We start from the raw sequence: 17,586 nt of genomic DNA, 5'->3' as shown, positions 1-17,586 counted from the left end.
TCCCTCATGTCTCCCACACACACCCCTTCCATATCCACCAGGGAGAGAGGACAGGTCCAGAACCATGCAGGGTGATGGATACATAAAGGAGTATCAGCCCTCAGGCAAAATAGTGACCAGGCAAGGTTTTGGCAGGACACTCCCAGTGCCTTTGATGGTAAGGAACATTTTCTCTTGAAAGGCATTACAATGTTATTTTCCTTTAAGATATTTTAAATTTAAAAACTTACTACCAGAGTAATACATATCCATAAAGAGCAATTGGAAAACACAAGTTAGCAAAACACAAACTAGATTCATAATCTTACCTCCTAGCAAAAAAATCGCTGTTAGCATTTTATATATATACAGTATATCTCCACATTTATCTGTGTGTACTTAGATATAATATACATGCAAAAATTATGTAAATTATAAATGTACAGCTAGATAAATTTTCACAACATGAACACAGCCGTGTAACTCCCACCTAGATTTAAAAAAAAAAGACAACGTTACCAATATCCAGAAGCCCCCCACTCTGTTCCCTCCAGGCATTATTCCCTCCTCTTGGAAAATAACGTCATTGTGGGGAGGGAGGAATGGGGAATGACTGCCTAAGAGGTACTGCTTTAAGTTCTGGAACTAGACAGAGGTAATGGTTACCCAACTTTGTGAATGTATTGCATGCCACGGAATTGCACACTTTAAAATGGTTGAAATGATACATTTTATGTTATGGGTATTTTCCCACAATTTAAAAAAATGACCAAAAAAAAAGTAAACACTATTCTGACTTCTAATAGCATAGATCAACTTTGCCTGCTGAATTTTATCTAAATGGAATCGTAATCTTTTGTGGGCTTTCTTTTTTTCCCCAACATTATGTTAGTAAGAATCAAGGGCATTGTTGAATGTAGTTGTAGTTCATTCATCTTCACTGCTGTAGACTATTCCACTGTGTAAATATACCATTGTTTATCCATTCCACCAGATAGAAATTTGGGTTGTTTTCTCTTCTGGACTATTAAAAATAATACCACTATGAACATTCTTGTTCATGTTTTTGGTGTACAAATATATGTATTTTCATTTACTTTTTAAAAAGGAGCAGACTGTAAAATAGCTCTGTAACCTTCCTTTTTCATTTACTGTTTCTGAAACATCTCTCTATACCAATAATTATTCTTTGATAACTATTTTTAACAGCTGCATAGTATTCCATTTTAGGTAAATGTTTGCACATACCTTTAATAGTTTCCAAGTGAAATTGCTGAGTCAAAGGTTTTTTTTAGTTTTTTGATTATTTAATCATTTATTGCTAAACTGACCTCCAGAAGGATTGATACTATTAGGGTTACCCTGGGGCCCCAGGCTAAAGCACCCATGACCAACACCTCTACGATCTTGCCTGTGCTGAGCCCCTTCCTTGTCCTCTTCCCCTCTTCTCCTAAGTCATTCCTCCTTTGTCTTAGGCATTTCTGCCCAACCTCCTTCAACTTTAGGGCCAGTTCTTTAAAAACATCTTTAAAAACATCCCCCCATTTCCATCTAAGTAACTTCTACTTTCACATTCTTTCTTGGGAGTTAATCCTGACTACTAGCACCCTTCAAGGCCCTTACCCTCCTTCATCCCTGTTATTGCATTTGTCACATTGTATTACAGTTGATTACATCTGGCTCCACTTCATCCATTACCACCTGCTCCTAAGAGCAGGGGTAAGAAATACAACAAAAATGATAACATGAGTAGCAGCTGTCATGTGAGGAGCCAGGAATCAAGCCAGGCTCTCCCCACAGGGACTGAGCTTACTTGTCTCTGCACTCCCAGTGTTTATTACAGTTCCTGGCAAAGAGCAAGTGCTCAGGACGCGTTTGTTGAGTCAGTGACAGAATGCTGTGCTTCTGGGAGCAACTTAAAGGAGAAGGCTGCACACTCTGCCCAAAACAAGTGCATCTGTTCACTCTGATAAGACATGACCTTTTGGAGAAGAAAAAAAATCTCTGTAATTCATTTTCCATAGAGCAGCCAGAGTGATTTTTGTTTGTTTGTTTGTTTTTACCTTGTGGGATCTTAGTTCCCCCGCCAGGGATCGAACCTGGGCCCACGGCAGTGAAAGCACCAAGTCCCAATCACTGGGCCATCAGGGAATTCCCCAGAGTGACCTTTTAATATTTGAAATCAGATCATGCCACTCCCTGCTTAAAATCTTTCAATGGTTTCCTGCTGTACTTTGAATAAAACCCAACAACTTACTGTGGTCTCTATTCTTCACTGGCCTCATCTCCTACCCCTCTTTCTTTTCTTTTATGAGACTCAAGCTATGCTGATCCTCTATTTTTTTTGTTTGTTTTTTTTGCGGTACGCGGGCCTCTCGCTGTTGTGGCCTCTCCCGCTGCGGAGCACGGGCTCCGGACGCGCAGGCTCAGCGGCCATGGCTCACGGGCCCAGCCGCTCCGCGGCATGTGGGATCTTCCCGGACCGGGGCATGAATCCGACGCCCCTGCGTCGGCAGGCCGACTCTCAACCACTGTGCCACCAGGGAAGCCCTGATCCTCTATTTTTTAAAAAATGAGCTCTTACTGTGTGCACTGGACTGAGCACTTTTCATGTGTTATCTCACGTAATCCTCCCCACAACCTTATGAAGTAGGGTGGTTTCCATGTTAGGGATGCTCAAAGTGAAGCATGACAGGCTAGGGAACTTACCCAGGGTCACACCACTAGCAGCTGGCAGAGCTGGGGTTCAAAGCCCATGCTCTCAGCCGGTATCTCATGAGCTTCCGCTTCTAGAGCACACCACCTTTGTTCTCACTCAGGGTCTTGGAGGTTGACTCTCCCTGATGCAATGCTCTTTGCCAGTTCCTCCCAGGCCTGCCTTCTCTTCCTCAGATCTCAGCTCAAACCCCACCTCCCTAGGGAGAACTCCCCTGACTACTGGACTTAAAGTAACCCCCAGTCATTCTCTCACACATGACCCTACTTTAATCCCTTGCCTCTACTTACCAGTCTGATATTCCTCTGGTTATTTTATTCATAACTCCTTGCACTTAGAATGTAAGTGCCGTGGGAGCTGGGATACTGTTTGTCTACTGCTGTATATTCATACCTCGACCAGTGTCTGACACATGACAAAGCTCCATAAATGTCTACTGAATGGTGAGCACCTCTTGACTTTGTGGCATAACAGTAATCATAGCAGTTGCAGGGTTTAGCATTTGCTGAGCAATGTACTACGTGCCCAGCATCGTAAGATGTGTTGGTCGTCTTACACATCCCATTTCATCTACACGGGCACAGTGACCCACGCTGCAAGTCAGAGTGTCATACCCATTTTACAGATAAGGAAACTGCGTTTCACAGAAATTAAATAACTTGCCCAGGGTCACAGAGCTACCAAAGCAGAGAAGCTCAAATCTAAACCCAGTTCTGTCTGACTCCCCAGTCTATGCTCTTTCCACTCGCTGTGCTGCCCCCTTTAGGGTCTAATTCAAAGGAGAGCTGTAGCTGACTCTCTCGTTAACACCTGTGGCTCTGCCTCTCCCAAACTCAGAACCCACACCCCACTGCATGTCTGGGAGATTGTCCACGTCGCCCTCCCTCCACACACTCAATGTGTTTATAACTCTCCACCTTTCCCACAAGGTTTAGCTCTCCTTTGAGAAGTCTTACCCTCTGTTAGCACTACCACCATTAGTTACCCAGGCATCCAGAGCCTCTCAAAATTCTAGGGACTTTTTGATCTTCCTGCATCTTAAAATAAAGCCCAAGTTCCTAAACATGGGTTTGAATATCTGCCAAGACTTAACCCCTGCCTAGCTTAACTGCATCACTCTCTTCCTCACCCTAGACACAGGCCTACTTTCCGTTCCTCCAGCTTGCCACAGTCCTACCTCAGTACCTCTGCACATGCCACCCCTTCTGCCTCAGACAGTGTCCAGTCTCTCCTCCCTTAGGTAATTCTACTTACCTTCAGAATTTAGCATATCACTTGTTCAGGGAGGCCTTCCCAGATCTCTAGTCTTGTTCTTTGAGGCACTTACCATAACTGCAATTAAGTGGATGGATGTGTAACAAACAACTCATGAAGTATCTGACTTTCCTCCCAGCCTGAATACATGGAAAAGGTGAAGACTGGGTCTGTCTCGCTCAGTGCTGCATTCCCAGTGCATCACGTGTCACAAATGCTCAGTACATATTTGTTCTTCTCTAATGAGTTTGCTTTGTCAACTCCACCTTTATCATGTCTGTTTCCCCCAACAGAATGTAAGCTCCGAGGGCAGGGATTTTTTTGTTTTATTCACTCCTGTTCCCCTAGCACACAAGTGTTCATTAAATTAATATATCCATAACTTCCTTTCCATTTCTAATGTGCCTGCCCTACACATCTCAGCAGAACACCAGGTATGACTCCCCACTAGGCTTCTAGATGCCAGAGGACTCTCCCAGCCAGAGAGCTGAAATGCTGAACACACCAGCAGAGGAAGCGACTGAGCTCATCCCAGTGACCACGACTTCAGTTTCCTCCCTGGGGGCCTTAGAGTCTGTGCAACATTGTGAGACTGTTTCATCATGTTGTTTTCTTGTAATTAAAACTCTTTATAAAATATGGAATTCAGGATCATCCAAATGGCTGCATTTGTGGTTTTCTTGGGTAAGGGCTAGAGTCAGTGGACATGTGAAAACTTCTGGAAAAAGCATCAGAGGAAGGCAGAGATGGGTAAGGCATGGACTTTGGAGACATGCCCAGGAACTCTCCTTACTAGCTGTAAATCCTTGGGCAGTCACTCCTCTTCCCCTCTTGTAAAACAGGGATAAAAATGCTTCCCTTGCAGTGTTGCTGGCTGGGAGGTGGGGTGGGGGCGGGGGGTGGGTTAGAAATATTTGCAGGATACCCTGACTCAGGAAGTGCTCAGTAAACGGGAATTCTTTTCTTTTTTAATTGATGTTAATTGATTTACAATACTGTGTTAGTTTTGGGTATACAGCAAAGTGATTCAGATATATATCATTATCTTTTTCAGATTATTTTCTATTATAGGTTATTACAAGACACTGAATATAGTTCAATTAACGGGAATTCTTACCACAGCCTTTTATGCCCCCAACTTGCACATTGAGACACAGAGGTGACATGTAGCTAACTGTTCAGCCTTCCCAAAGGAGATAAAGAGCCCCAGGAGGACCAGGAGCACATCTCAATCATCTTTGAATACCGAGCCCGGCTTAGCAAAAGGCCTTTATCAACCGCCACTGACAATATAAATGAATAGCCCAGCACAAAGAACCGAGGTGCACAGTCAGCTTCCAACAAAGGCTAACTCATTTCAGTCCAAGTGAAAGGAGAAGGTGGCAATCCGGCCAGCTTCTCAAGCGCCGAGTTGGCTCGGTAGAATCCATCAGGCCCTACCACGGGCTAACACCAGCCCTTGGCAGAGGAACCTCAGCCAGTTTTGTCCTTTGTGATAGTGCCACCTAGCGAGGCCCCGGAGGCACTGCCACCTACTCCCGGCAATGCCAGTACCACTGCGACAAGGTGTTAGCCGGTGAGACTTGAGACTGGGATTGTGGTCTCCTTTCATCTTATTGCCTAACCAGGCAACCATTAACCAATGGTTTAGACTAGTGCTGCTCTCCTTTCAAGATCCGGCAGAGGAAGCCCATGTCGTCCCTCCCCACCCCCTTCGTCCAGACCCAAGGAATCTGATAAGCGCGAAGAGTGAGCTATCGTCTACCCGTCGTACATTAATTGACCACCGATCCCTTCGGGATCTCCTCGCATCCAATTCTTGGGAGCAGGCAAAGCAAGCATTATTATCCTCATCAAAGTCATCGTACAGATGAGGAAACTGAGGGAAGGTGGTTAATCCAAGGTCACGGAACGTCCGATAACCCAAGCCTCCTGTAACCGGGTCCCTGGCTCCTTCCCCAATCACACGCCCATCATTTCAGTGTGTCCCCAAGGGGGCAAAGCATCAGGGACCCTGCGCCGAGGACAGGCGTGTGAGCGCAGGATAAATACGGTACAGCGGCGTCCGCAGCTCTCCCACTTTCTTTTCTGCCCACCAAGCGCCCGGCACCTTCACAGCGACTCAGGGCAGGGGAAGAGGGGCCCAAAGCAGGAAACAGGGTCCCGCGCAGGTAGCCCCTGGGAGCACGCGGCGCCGGGTCACGTGAGAGGGGAGAGGCGGCGAGAGCCGTGGCTCGCACGCACGTACGCCGTACGTAAACACGCACTGAGGCGCTGAAAGCTGCGAGCCCGAAGCCCCCGGTCACATGTTTTGGGTGGCAGGGGAGAACAAGGGGGCGGGAAGGAGAGAGGTGTCACGTGAGGGAGGTCAGAGCAGCGAGGTCACGTGAGGGGGACGGAGGCGGGGCCGCCGAGGAGGAGGAGGAGGGGTGCGCGGCTTCCGGCGGCTGGGGGGGCCGGAGAGCGGGGGGGGGGGCCCTGTCCCGGAGGTGGCGGCGGCGCCATCTTGGCGAAGGGGGGATCAGGAAGTGCGGACCGCGGCGGCGGCGGCGGCGGCGGCGGCGGAGCCCGGAGCGGAGGCCGGAGGCTCCCGGCCCGCCGGCCCCGGAGCGGAGCGGAGCGGAGGATGCAGCAGCCGCAGCCGCAGGGGCAGCAGCAGCCGGGGCCGGGGCAGCAGCTGGGGGGCCAGGGGGCGGCGCCGGGGGCCGGGGGCGGCCCGGGGGGGGGCCCGGGGCCGGGGCCCTGCCTGAGGCGGGAGCTGAAGCTGCTCGAGTCCATCTTCCACCGCGGCCACGAGCGCTTCCGCATTGCCAGCGCCTGCCTGGACGAGCTGAGCTGCGAGTTCCTGCTGGCTGGGGCCGGAGGGGCCGGGGCGGGGGCCGCGCCCGGACCGCATCTCCCCCCACGGGGGTCGGTGCCTGGGGATCCCGTCCGCATCCACTGCAACATCACGGTGAGGATACCCTCGCGTGCGCGTCTCTGGGGGGCTCTTGTCTGGGACTCAGGATCACCCCACACAGCTTTTTGCTCTCGAAAGACCTGGGAGGCCGAATCCCCTCTCTGGGCTCGGCTCCTTTTCTCCAGGTTACATTTGTTTCTGCTGTGCACCCAGAATCTCTGCTCTTCATGGTCAGGGACACCCCGACATATGGCGCCTCGACTACCCCTTTTCACTAACCCACCCACATCCCAAGATTCATGATTTTGGCTCATTTTGGCTACTTCACGACTTTACCTTGACCCCTGGGAATGCCCCTGTCCCCACCACTGTCATCTTAAGGTTCCATGTCTCTGCATTGACCTTAGCTGGAAGGACCTGGCTTGGACCTCTGCAGGTTTCAGTGATGCCCCCTTCTCAGTAGTACCTTTGATTTAGGACGTTGCCACCTGTGAGATCCCTGCCCAGGCATCTCTCATTCAACTCCTGTTTGCTCTCTGAATTTTACCAAGTGATGGTTTGCAGTTTCGTGACTCCTCTTCTTCCTCTCCTTTGGATTCCCTTTTATTCTGGTGTAACCTCTAACTCTCCTCCTTTTGCCCCAGCTGGTAGCTGCCACTCCCCTCCTGTTCTCTATGGATAGCTCCAGTTGCCCTGGGTTGTTGCCTTTCCTGCTAATGATGGTGATGTGCAAGGGCTGTCCCATTTATTCTGGGCGGTAACAGTTCCTTTTCTCCCAGCGAACATCATTCCATCCTAGGCGTGCAGGACTAGGAGACACCTTACCTCTCCTGCCTAGGCTACCCTCAAACATCCTGTGAAGAGGGTTGGCCTCTGATAATCTGGGAATGCCTGATACCGCATGGTATAGCACCTACAGTGATCGATACCCCCTGGTGTGATAGTGTTCTCGCCCTGCTGGGAGCACTGGATAGCAAGCCAGGAGACAGTACTTATCCAGGCAGGCACACTGCAAATGGGAGTAGTCTGGGGAAAGACAGACTTGTGAATTGTGTGGCACTTTGGGGCCTGAATTCAATTTACATGGTCCTTGTTTTCTATCCCTTTCTTCCATCAAACCAGGTCAAGGTTTGGTGAGGCAAGCCTCAGCTTGGGTTGGATGGTCCCCCACGCCCCCAAAACTCGTGTGTTCCATTTTCCTCTCCCATCTTTTTTCGTACTAAAAAGTTGAGATTGAAGGACTCGGTGTGGTTCCATGAGCTGAAGACTTGAGCATCTTTGATAATTTGTTTTCCTCCAGCATTGAGGATTAGAGCCATGGCAGAGTTAAGACCCCTGGTAGAAGAGGATAAGGTTTCCTCGGCATATGTGGAAACTTCAGGTGTCGATTTTGTACCTGAATTATGCTTCCAATTCCTTAAGGGTAGGTTTGCCCCCTTCTAGCTGCCCTCCCAGTTGCCAGAGGCCATCTACTGTCTTTGTCCCTGGAAGGAGGTTAGTTAGAAGATTCTCAGTCAGACTCTCTGTGGCCCCTATAAAGAAGACTTGGCCTGAACTGGCCCCCTTGGTTTGGGCAGAGGGGGAGTCTGGTCAGGCTGCATTTGGCACCGGTGGCTCAGGAATGCTGGGAATGTTAGTAGCGTAGGTTTCTTTCTCCCAGCCTGCCATGTGGAGCCCTACAGCCTACGCCTGGACTGAGAGGGTGGCAGTTTCCCAAGGGAGAGGTGGGGAGAAGTGGCCTTTGAGGGGTTCTGTTGGGAGTGAGGTGGGAAGATTCTTCCTGTTACCCTTTTACGTTTAGGTTCTGGAGACATAATCTAGTTTCTAATCCCTCCTTCCCCAGCTAAAATGAAAGTAATCTGTGGTCTTTGCTTTTTTTCTGTCATTGTGATTGTGATGAGGTGATCCCTTCCTCAACTGGTTAAGGAGGGTCAGGGGCCTCTGTGTTGGGTGTGGGAAAACTTCAGGTCTGGAACTTGTAGGGGCAGCACAGGAGATAGGAAGTCTCCCTCACTGTTAGCAGGGTTTGGCTCTGCTGCTTTCTCTGATGTTTACTCTTGAGAAAATAAAGAAAGGGACCGGGCTTCTTGGAAAGGGTCCTCCCAGGGACTTTTTCTCCTGGTCTGGGATTTGTTGGGAAGCTGCTTGGCTAGATAATGACCTGCTGCGCTGGGCTTGTATGTGTGTGTTTGGGGGGAGAGGGGCGGGGGGGATGGTGGAGAGCAAAGGGGCTAGAAGTCTTGGTGCATGGAAGGCAGGCAAAATCTAGCTTTCCCCAGTCTCCCATCTTGACTGCTCTCCCTGCTCTTTTCCCCTTAGGAGTCATACCCTGCTGTGCCCCCCATCTGGTCAGTGGAGTCCGATGACCCTAACTTGGCTGCTGTCTTGGAGAGGCTGGTGGACATAAAGAAAGGGAATACTTTGGTGAGGGGGCCAGGGTGTTGAGGTGGGAGTGCATTTTCCTCCTGTGACACCCATGCCATGAAAACATCCTGTGAAAGATGTCTCTGGAAAATGGGTGGTGCAGTAGCCTGTACATTTGAGGCAGACGTCTTAGGGGAGTTGCTTCCTGAAACCAGAGGGAGAGCCTTGCACCAGTCCCAGGGTTCGTCCCCTAAGCTCCTCCCCATGGCCGTATGGTCTGAGTTTTAGAGAACTAGTTACCGGTTTGGGGGCTGAGACAAGAGCTCACCTATGTACCTGTCCAGATTGGAGTGGGGAAGGAGTGTTTGATGTCACTATGGTCCCCTACCCCCAGCTATTGCAGCATCTGAAGAGGATCATCTCCGACCTGTGTAAACTCTATAACCTCCCTCAGCATCCAGATGTGGAGATGCTGGATCAGCCCCTGCCAGCAGAGCAGGTGAGCGATGGAGGGGCTTTGGACCCTGTTATGCAGAGTTGCCCCACAGACAGCACTCAGAAAATGCATGTTACTTCAGGTGAACCTGCAGTAGTTTCTCTCCAGCCCTACTCCAAACACGTACACGTATCATGGTTCTTGGCCTCTTCTCCAGGTGGGAATCTAGCTAAATGGGGCACTAGTAGCTTCGCCCCTCTGATCAAGACTCACTCTTCTGGGCGGGATCATCCCTCATGGGGGGATGAGGGGGGGATTTGTACCATTAGCAGTAGGTAGCCATTGGGGACCGAGGTCCCTTGTTAAGACCCAAGAATGCAGTATCAGTCTAGACATGATTTAGTAAAGGAGGGGTTCTTGAGGAGATAAAACTGGGATTTGTGAGTTAGGTGACGGAAACAGCCATTGTGCTTCTCTTTTATTCTTTGGCATATGGTGGTAGAGGAATAATGGGCTGGTAGTGAAGTCATTCCCTAGGCTGTTGCTTCCACTCAGTTCTGGCTGATGGAGAGGCTGGTAGCATTATGGCCAGGCACACAGCTTCCAGACCCAGAGGCTCAGGGGAGTAGGTCAGAGGCTGCATTCTAGGAAACCACCAGGGTCTGACCTCCCTCTTTTCCCTCCCCACTGCAGTGTACACAGGAAGATGTATCTTCGGAAGATGAAGATGAAGAGATGCCTGAGGTAGGCTTCCACCCAAGGCGGCACTGGTAGGAAGCTCTTTCCGTCAGCAGCATTGAGTCTCCACTGTGTACAGAGCTCCAGTCTAGACCTGGGGAGAGAAAAATACCAAAGGAAATAAAGACAGATTTACTGACCTGGAGGAACAGCAGTGTAGTAGAGGAGGAGACAGGGCACCCATATCCAACCGCTGAAGACAGTTAAGTGCAAATCTGTTTATACTGAATAGTCAAGAAGTTAATCGCAGATGGCTTTGTAGTCAGACCTGAGCTGGCATCTTGTATCTCCTAACTCTCTTGATTGGGGAATTTTACCTACTCTCACTAAGCTGCAGTTTTCCTTATTTATAAAATGTGATTATAACAACTACTACATAGGGTTGTCTTTAAGATTAAATAAGGGATTGCATGTAAAATGCTCCATTCAGTACATGATAAATGCTAAATAATTTATCTGATATATTCTCTAAAAACATACTTTTGCAGAATATAACATAATGGTTAAGAACTTGAACTTCAGAGTCAGAATTTGATTCACATCTTAGCTCTATTAAGAGGTGTGTGACTTTGGGCATCATAACTAACCTCACCTAGACCTCAGCTTCCTCATCTGTAAAATGGGGGTAGTGATAGAATAACGGCATGGTGGTTATACGAATTAAATGAGCTAGTGTGTATAGCATCTAGTATGGTATCTGACCTATAATTAAACATTCAGTAGATATCAACAACTAATGTAGTAATTAGGAGGTTAGTATTAACGTATCTTGCTAGAGTGAGATCACTGATCACTTTGTTTCTCTGCACTGAATTAACATCCCAGGTTCTGCAACTTCTGTAACTCTGTCAGGGTCTTAAGCCTCACAAAGGGCTGGGGATACCTGAAACATTCTCCTCTCAGACAGCGGACAGCCCTCCCAAGTCTGACTGAGAGGGGCTGAATCCTGGCTATAGGCTCCTCCCCCATGTACAGTGAACTACTTCCTCACTTAGAGCAGGGCAAATAGGGACTAATTCTGTTCTTGACCTCTACCATCTGCCTTTCTGGACCTCCTTCCTTATTTCCATCTTGGCACTGGGTACCTCTGCATACCTCATCAGGCCCAGCACTTGGGAAGGCAGGAGATTTCTGATCCAGCTTTCTCCTTTAGACCTGGAGTCCTGGGAACTCCTGGGTACAAAAGTCACCTGATGAAACATGAGCTTTGAGTCACAGCGTCAGGCCAAAGTCATTCTAGGAATTAAGGAAGAGTTTCTGCTGCCAAGGGAGAGCTTTAGGGATGGTTGGAGCAGGGTAGGTCTGGGGAACAAGAGGGCTGAGCCTGCTCGCTTTCCCTAGGCCCTTACGCGGCTCTGCAGCTTGAGAATTGAATAGGAGGAGAGATTTGCCACAGCCTTTAGATTGTGGAGGGAATGGGACTGGGAGTCTTCCAGCAGTGGAAAGGGTATTTTACTCATTAGCCTGCCAGATAGACTACTGTTCCTTGACCTGCAGCTCTAGGTCCAGTGGGACTGGGAAGGCGATGGCCCCTCTCCACAACGTGTGTTGGTTTCTCTCCTCTTCTATCCCACTCCCACCCCACACCTCCCCCAGGACACAGAAGACCTAGATCACTATGAAATGAAAGAAGAAGAGCCAGCTGAGGGTAAGAAATCTGAAGATGACGGCATCGGAAAAGAAAACTTGGCCATACTAGAGAAAATTAAAAAGAACCAGAGGCAAGATTACTTAAATGTACGTGCCCTCTAGGGAGAAGCTGGGCCAAGGGGTCGGCTGGTGCTGGCTGGGAGGTGGTAGGCATCGAGTATCAGTCTGGGGAACAGAATCCACTTTCGGGTGGGTTATGGGTGTGCCTCATCCTTGCCTAAATCCTGGCTGCCAGACTGCCCCTGAGGTATAGTATGGTGTTTCTAAGCACATGACCATGAGATGTTCTGTCCTCCATCCCTCCCTTGTAGGGTGCGGTGTCTGGCTCGGTGCAGGCTACTGACCGGCTGATGAAGGAGCTCAGGGATATATACCGATCACAGAGTTTCAAAGGCGGTGAGTTTGCCTCAGAGAGGGTTCTGAACACGAGCTTCTCATAAAGAAGGACATGATGGTGGCAGCAGATGCACGGATGCTTATGAAGTTTTCAGGCCAAGGACAGAACACCCCCCACTCCAGTGGCTTAGATTGGATGCATGTCTATCTGGGGTGAACCTGGAGCCTTTGACCTTTTTTTCTCTCAGCATGGGAGAGGGATCTGCATCGGGGACCACTCGCCACTTGGACCATCATCTAATGACACCCATCTTCTTCCCTCCTTCCAGGAAACTATGCAGTCGAACTCGTGAATGACAGTCTGTATGATTGGAATGTCAAACTCCTCAAGTGAGTGGGAACTGTGGGATTGGAAAAGAAGTGGAATAGTGAGTGGAGCCACTGTGGTGGGAGTCTCCGGGGCCGTCCCAGGGAGCGGGCGTGGGCAGTGGCTTGGCCCTCTGCTGCTCGCCCAGGGTTGGTGGGAGCCTCGAGGCTCCTGAGCTGGACCTGGAGCTGAGCCTGAACTCGTTGCTTCCTAGAGTTGACCAGGACAGCGCTTTGCACAACGATCTCCAGATCCTCAAAGAGAAAGAAGGAGCTGACTTCATCCTACTAAACTTTTCTTTTAAAGTAAGGTCTTCCTTTGAAGTCCGTCCCTGGCCTAGGCTTCCTTCTCCACCTTACAGTGCTGCAGAGGGCACTGGCCTCCCCTCCCTGATCGTTGCCTCTGTCTCTCTCAGGATAACTTTCCCTTTGACCCGCCGTTTGTCAGGGTTGTGTCTCCAGTCCTGTCCGGAGGGTGAGTAGCTCAGTAAGGGCAGAGGGTGAGGAAGGGTGGGGAGCTTTTGCCAGTCACAGCTGACTAACCTTTCTTCTACAGGTATGTTCTGGGCGGAGGTGCCATCTGCATGGAACTTCTCACCAAGCAGGTGAGCCTGTCTCTCATTCTTGGCCTGGCTGGCCTGGGCAGGGCTAGGCTGAGCTTTAACCACCCTCCCCCACCCCCCCGCGTTGGGCGATGGGCACAACGTGGCCCTTTCATTCTGCCTCGCAGGGCCTGTACCCACTGACCTGGGCAAACAGGTGATGGCCATTCTGGGAGTGAAGGGCAGGGGCCCTTCTATAGGTGCAGCTGCTCTCTGGAGAACAAGCGTAAGGTTTCTCTGGAAACTCTCCTGGCTTGTTTGCTTTGTCCCTGTTGTTACTTAGGGCTGGAGCAGTGCCTACTCAATAGAGTCAGTGATCATGCAGATCAGTGCCACACTGGTGAAGGGAAAAGCACGAGTGCAGTTTGGAGCCAACAAAGTAAGGAGCCTGGACCTGGGCCTGGTGGGACCGGCTGGAGCCCTACACGCGTTAGGCCACTAGGAGGCCAAGGTGGCCTTCTTTTAGGGACTGAGAGGATAAAATCTGTGGGCTGGCAGCATCGGATGAGTGGGCCTAGGATGCCCGCAGTGGGAACAGGGGCAGGGCCTTGGTCTGAGGGGCAGCCTAGGACTTTGGGGAGGGTGCAGGTCTGGAAAGGGAAAGCTAGGGGATTGTGCCCTGAGGGGACCTCCCAGGTGGAAGGTATTTAGTGTGTCAGCAGAGCATGGCGCTGGGAGCTGGGACTCCTGGGTGGCAACAAGGCCACAGGTGGCCTTGCTTGGTGGCCTGATTGAGTGGCTTCCTCTCCCCAGTCTCAATACAGCCTGACAAGAGCACAGCAGTCCTACAAGTCCTTGGTGCAGATCCACGAAAAAAACGGTGAGGCTGGCACCACAACTCAAGATCTGGACTTTTGCCCAGCCTGAGGTTTCCACTTCCAGCCAAACAGCAAGAACCCCTTTTGGTTTCCGAGCGTTTACCACCCATTAACACAGCACCTGCCCCTGTTCTCCAAAGAAGTCAGTGAGGTGGAGGCTAACGTCTGCCACCTCTTCTCCAGTAAAGCACCGGCGGTCCATAGCGCCGCCCCTCTTGCCCACCTCCCTGTGAGAACGCTCATCTCACTCTGCTGCCATCTCAGGTTGGGCGCGTCATTCTCCCTTTCCTTATTATCTCCAGGTAGGCAGTTTCTTACCTTCCCGTACACCTTCTCCCCGCACTGGGGAGCCCTTTCTAGACTTTTCACCTTTGACCCTGGAGATGTCTTCAGTGACGGGGGCCGGGAGGGTGGACATCCGCCTCCACCTCACTGTTTTCTTCGGTTTCTTTGCAGGCTGGTACACACCCCCGAAGGAAGATGGCTAACCCGGGAGTGCCATCCCCTTCTTCCTTCCCCAGGCACCACTGGACCAATTACCTTTGAATGCTGTATTTGGATCTCACGCTGCCTCTGTGGTTTCCCCCCCTCATTTTTCCTGGACGTGATAGCTCTGCCTATTGCAGGACAATGATGGCTATTCTAAACGCTAAGGAAAAAAACAAACAAACACAGAACTGTTTCAAGTACTCAAGACTGACTTACAGACCAACCAACCACCTGGCTGGAACCCTTGCTAGCAGGCATTCTTATAAAAGAAACTTTCGAGCCTCCTTATATTGCTGGAAACTCAGCTGTGCTCCAGACTAGAGCCTCCTTACCTATGCTATGGATTTTTAATTTATTTTCTCTTATTTCATGTACACTGCTTTTTTTGGTTACAGTGTATGATGGATGTGTATGAAAAAAAAAATGTATCTTTGGGAAAACAATTACAGTTTGTTAATTTGAAGATGCTGGTCTTGACTCATCTTTATTTTTATCCCCACGTCCCACCCCACCCCCACTCCTGAACTACTTGAGCAGTGGGGGAGGGACACCAGGTCCTCCGAGGCTTTGGTAGCTATGAGGGGCTGCGCTTCGCTGCTAAAGCCAGAGAAAGGTGGAGCTGAAGCACGCACCTGGCTCGCCCCTGAAGGCCTCTGGAGTGACCAGCACTTGTACCCCTGGGAATGCAGAGCCTGGCCTGCTGAACCACAAAGTAGTAGGCTGAAATGACGACCTTAATTCTTAGGACTACTATTCTAGTCACATGTTTTCAAATTTCTAAGAAAAAAATATAAAGGAGGCCTAAGAAGCTGCTTCACAGAACTACTTTCAAATGAATTGAGTAGGGATGGGGGCACAGTCTCAAGCATGTATGTGACCTTTCTGGTCTCAGCAACATGCTGTGTAGCTAACACTCCAGTGTTCACTGGTTCCCCTCCCTCCCAGCAAGTGGCACTGAAGGGTGATGGTTGGTAGCTCCCTTGTTCCCCCCTCCCGTCTCTTGCTTCATCTGGTCTTATCAAAGAGGAGCTGTGTGGCTTGGAGACTGGATTCTTTTAAGGCACTCATAAGGTGGGTCCTACTGGAAAGGGTCAGCTTTAAGGGGGTTGGTCTGTGTACCTGCGTCCTTACCTCAGGCTCTGAGAACTGCTGGGGAGGGGAGTCTGCTGAGCTGAACCGTAGGTGCCATATCTGTTCCTGCTATTTAAAAGTACAGGCATACTGTTTGCATGTGGTATGCGCTGCCTGCCTCTCCTGGTCAGTGAGCTTGCTTAGAGGCAGAGGCAGCCTCTTTGGACCTACTCTGCCTACAGACTGGGTGGTGACAAACGCCAGAGGCCAGGGATGGCTAAGTGAAGACACTCATCTTAGAAAGACCAGACTTAGGACAGCCATCTGGGAACCTGTAAGATGCCAGAGTTCTGTAATGCTTTGTTTGACACAGCAATTTTAACACTGGGATTTTAATGTTTTGCTGCTTCAGGTGGACGGAGAGTTCACCAGTCCCACTCAATGCTGCTCCTACCCCACCACACCCACCTGATACAGGGTGCTAATTTATTCTGAGGTGGAGATAAAGAGGGGACCCAAGGGGGAAACTCATTTCATGAAGCTGAAATCTGGTTTCAAGGCCTCCGAGGCGTTCTTCTGAACTTATCACCAGCCCTGGCTGGAAAGTAGATTGTGTTTTTAGTAATGTGTACTGTGATCTGTCCTCAGTATAATGTATTTTGTAATGTATTTTTCTCATCTACCAAAGGATGAAACAAATAAAATTATTTAAATAGTTTGGCTCTAATCAAATTATTTAAAGAAATAATGGGATCCACATTCACCTGATGTAAAGGGAAGCACCAGCTCCTGTGCGCTATAGCTATATAAACACCAACTCTAAGAAAGTCTTCCACTTTTCTTGTCAAACCTAACAGTCCCTTTCATAACCTTACATTAGGCTGCTAATGAAGTTACACAGCATTAAAAAAATAAATAAATAAAATCAAGGCCACATCACCCTGAACCAATGTTCTGTCCACTAAGAAGGCAAAGAGAAAGGAAACAAAACTTATACCCTATGCAAGTGTGCATCTATATCCCAGGCAGTGTCCGCACGGCCGGCACACGGCAGCTTCCCAGTCTCGCTGCTTTGGTTTTAGAGGGCAGCACCGGGGAGGGGTGGCTAGACAGAGGACTCAATCACCCCAAACGTGAAGCATGCCAACATTTATTCACCAAGGTGATGCATCAATGTTTAAATGCTCCCTACCTGATTCTACAACAGAATGCCAGGAAAATTAATCAGTGGGCCCCTCCATTCTCCAGAATCTGTCAGGTCAACTTATATCATGCTCTGAGGGTACAAAGAAGAAACACAGGAAAGAATACACTGGCTACATCAGACTTTCAACCTCATGGAAGCTTCCCATGTTTGGTTCAAATGTTCACACTGAGCTGGGGGACGGAAAGCACATGACAGATTGAGAAGTGAGCTGGGGGAAAGGCAAAGGGGAATCCAATTAATCCTGGGCACCGCTGTGGCCTTTTTCACCCCCAAGGCCTCAAGAGCGAAAGGGTAGAGCAGGCTGAATGTAGACAAGAGAAGAAACATGCCGATTGTAGCCATGTTATTTAAACTCTTCAAACTTCAGGATGTGCGACTGGAAGAGAAAGAGAAAATCTGATTGGGAAGGAAGGACTGCCCCCAGGTGGTCCACCCAACAACCCCTGGACAACTTCAGTTTGTTTCCTCTAAGGGAATAACAGGTAAACCCGCAGCATCCAGGCCAAGGCCAGGGCCTGCAGCTGAGACGCTGGGGTGGGGAGGGGAGGGGAGGGGAGGGGAACAGTAGATATACAGCAGTTACCCCCAAGTTCAAAGCACCAGTGATTTTCCCTTTGAGGATGCGATGGATAACCTGACATGAACTCAAAATATCTGTAAA

The 17,586-nt window shown here is 49.6% G+C and overlaps 2 protein-coding genes across 2 annotated transcripts in view; one reads left to right on the top strand and one right to left on the bottom strand.

Annotated features, from left to right (window-relative positions):
* The first annotated feature begins 6,455 nt into the window (after positions 1–6,455).
* UBE2Q1 (ubiquitin conjugating enzyme E2 Q1) lies at positions 6,456–15,110 on the top strand. Its single transcript, XM_082614653.1, has 13 exons — positions 6,456–6,902; positions 9,168–9,272; positions 9,607–9,711; positions 10,342–10,392; positions 11,983–12,123; positions 12,348–12,432; positions 12,702–12,762; positions 12,954–13,044; positions 13,155–13,213; positions 13,295–13,343; positions 13,624–13,719; positions 14,094–14,160; positions 14,615–15,110. Exons 1-13 carry the CDS (start codon positions 6,576–6,578, stop codon positions 14,644–14,646), a joined length of 1,269 nt encoding a protein of 422 aa, XP_082470779.1. The 5' UTR covers positions 6,456–6,575; the 3' UTR covers positions 14,647–15,110.
* Positions 15,111–16,987: 1,877 nt separating this feature from the next.
* The window catches only part of TDRD10 (tudor domain containing 10), a 56,818-nt gene continuing 56,219 nt past the window's right edge, over positions 16,988–17,586 (bottom strand). Inside the window, exons 12-13 of the mRNA XM_082615962.1 lie at positions 17,509–17,579; positions 16,988–17,301 (exon numbers count right to left, since the gene is read on the bottom strand). Coding sequence (XP_082472088.1) covers positions 17,269–17,301; positions 17,509–17,579 — 104 coding nt within the window. The 3' untranslated portion in view covers positions 16,988–17,268. The remainder of the gene's footprint in view (positions 17,302–17,508; positions 17,580–17,586) is intronic.

Source organism: Mesoplodon mirus, assembly GCF_964341445.2.
Source record: "Mesoplodon mirus genome assembly, chromosome: 3".
NCBI classification, from domain to species: Eukaryota; Metazoa; Chordata; class Mammalia; order Artiodactyla; family Ziphiidae; genus Mesoplodon; species Mesoplodon mirus.
This window is presented reverse-complemented; position numbering and strand designations above follow the sequence as displayed.

Excerpts from the sequence above, each read along its gene's own strand:
- UBE2Q1 (XM_082614653.1), top strand. The coding sequence starts at position 6,576 with ATGCAGCAGCCGCAGCCGCAGGGGCAGCAGCAGCCGGGGCCGGGGCAG. Across the intron at positions 9,273-9,606 it reads TAAAGAAAGGGAATACTTTG|CTATTGCAGCATCTGAAGAG; the intron begins GTGAGGGGGCCA and ends CCCTACCCCCAG. Across the intron at positions 14,161-14,614 it reads GCAGATCCACGAAAAAAACG|GCTGGTACACACCCCCGAAG; the intron begins GTGAGGCTGGCA and ends GTTTCTTTGCAG.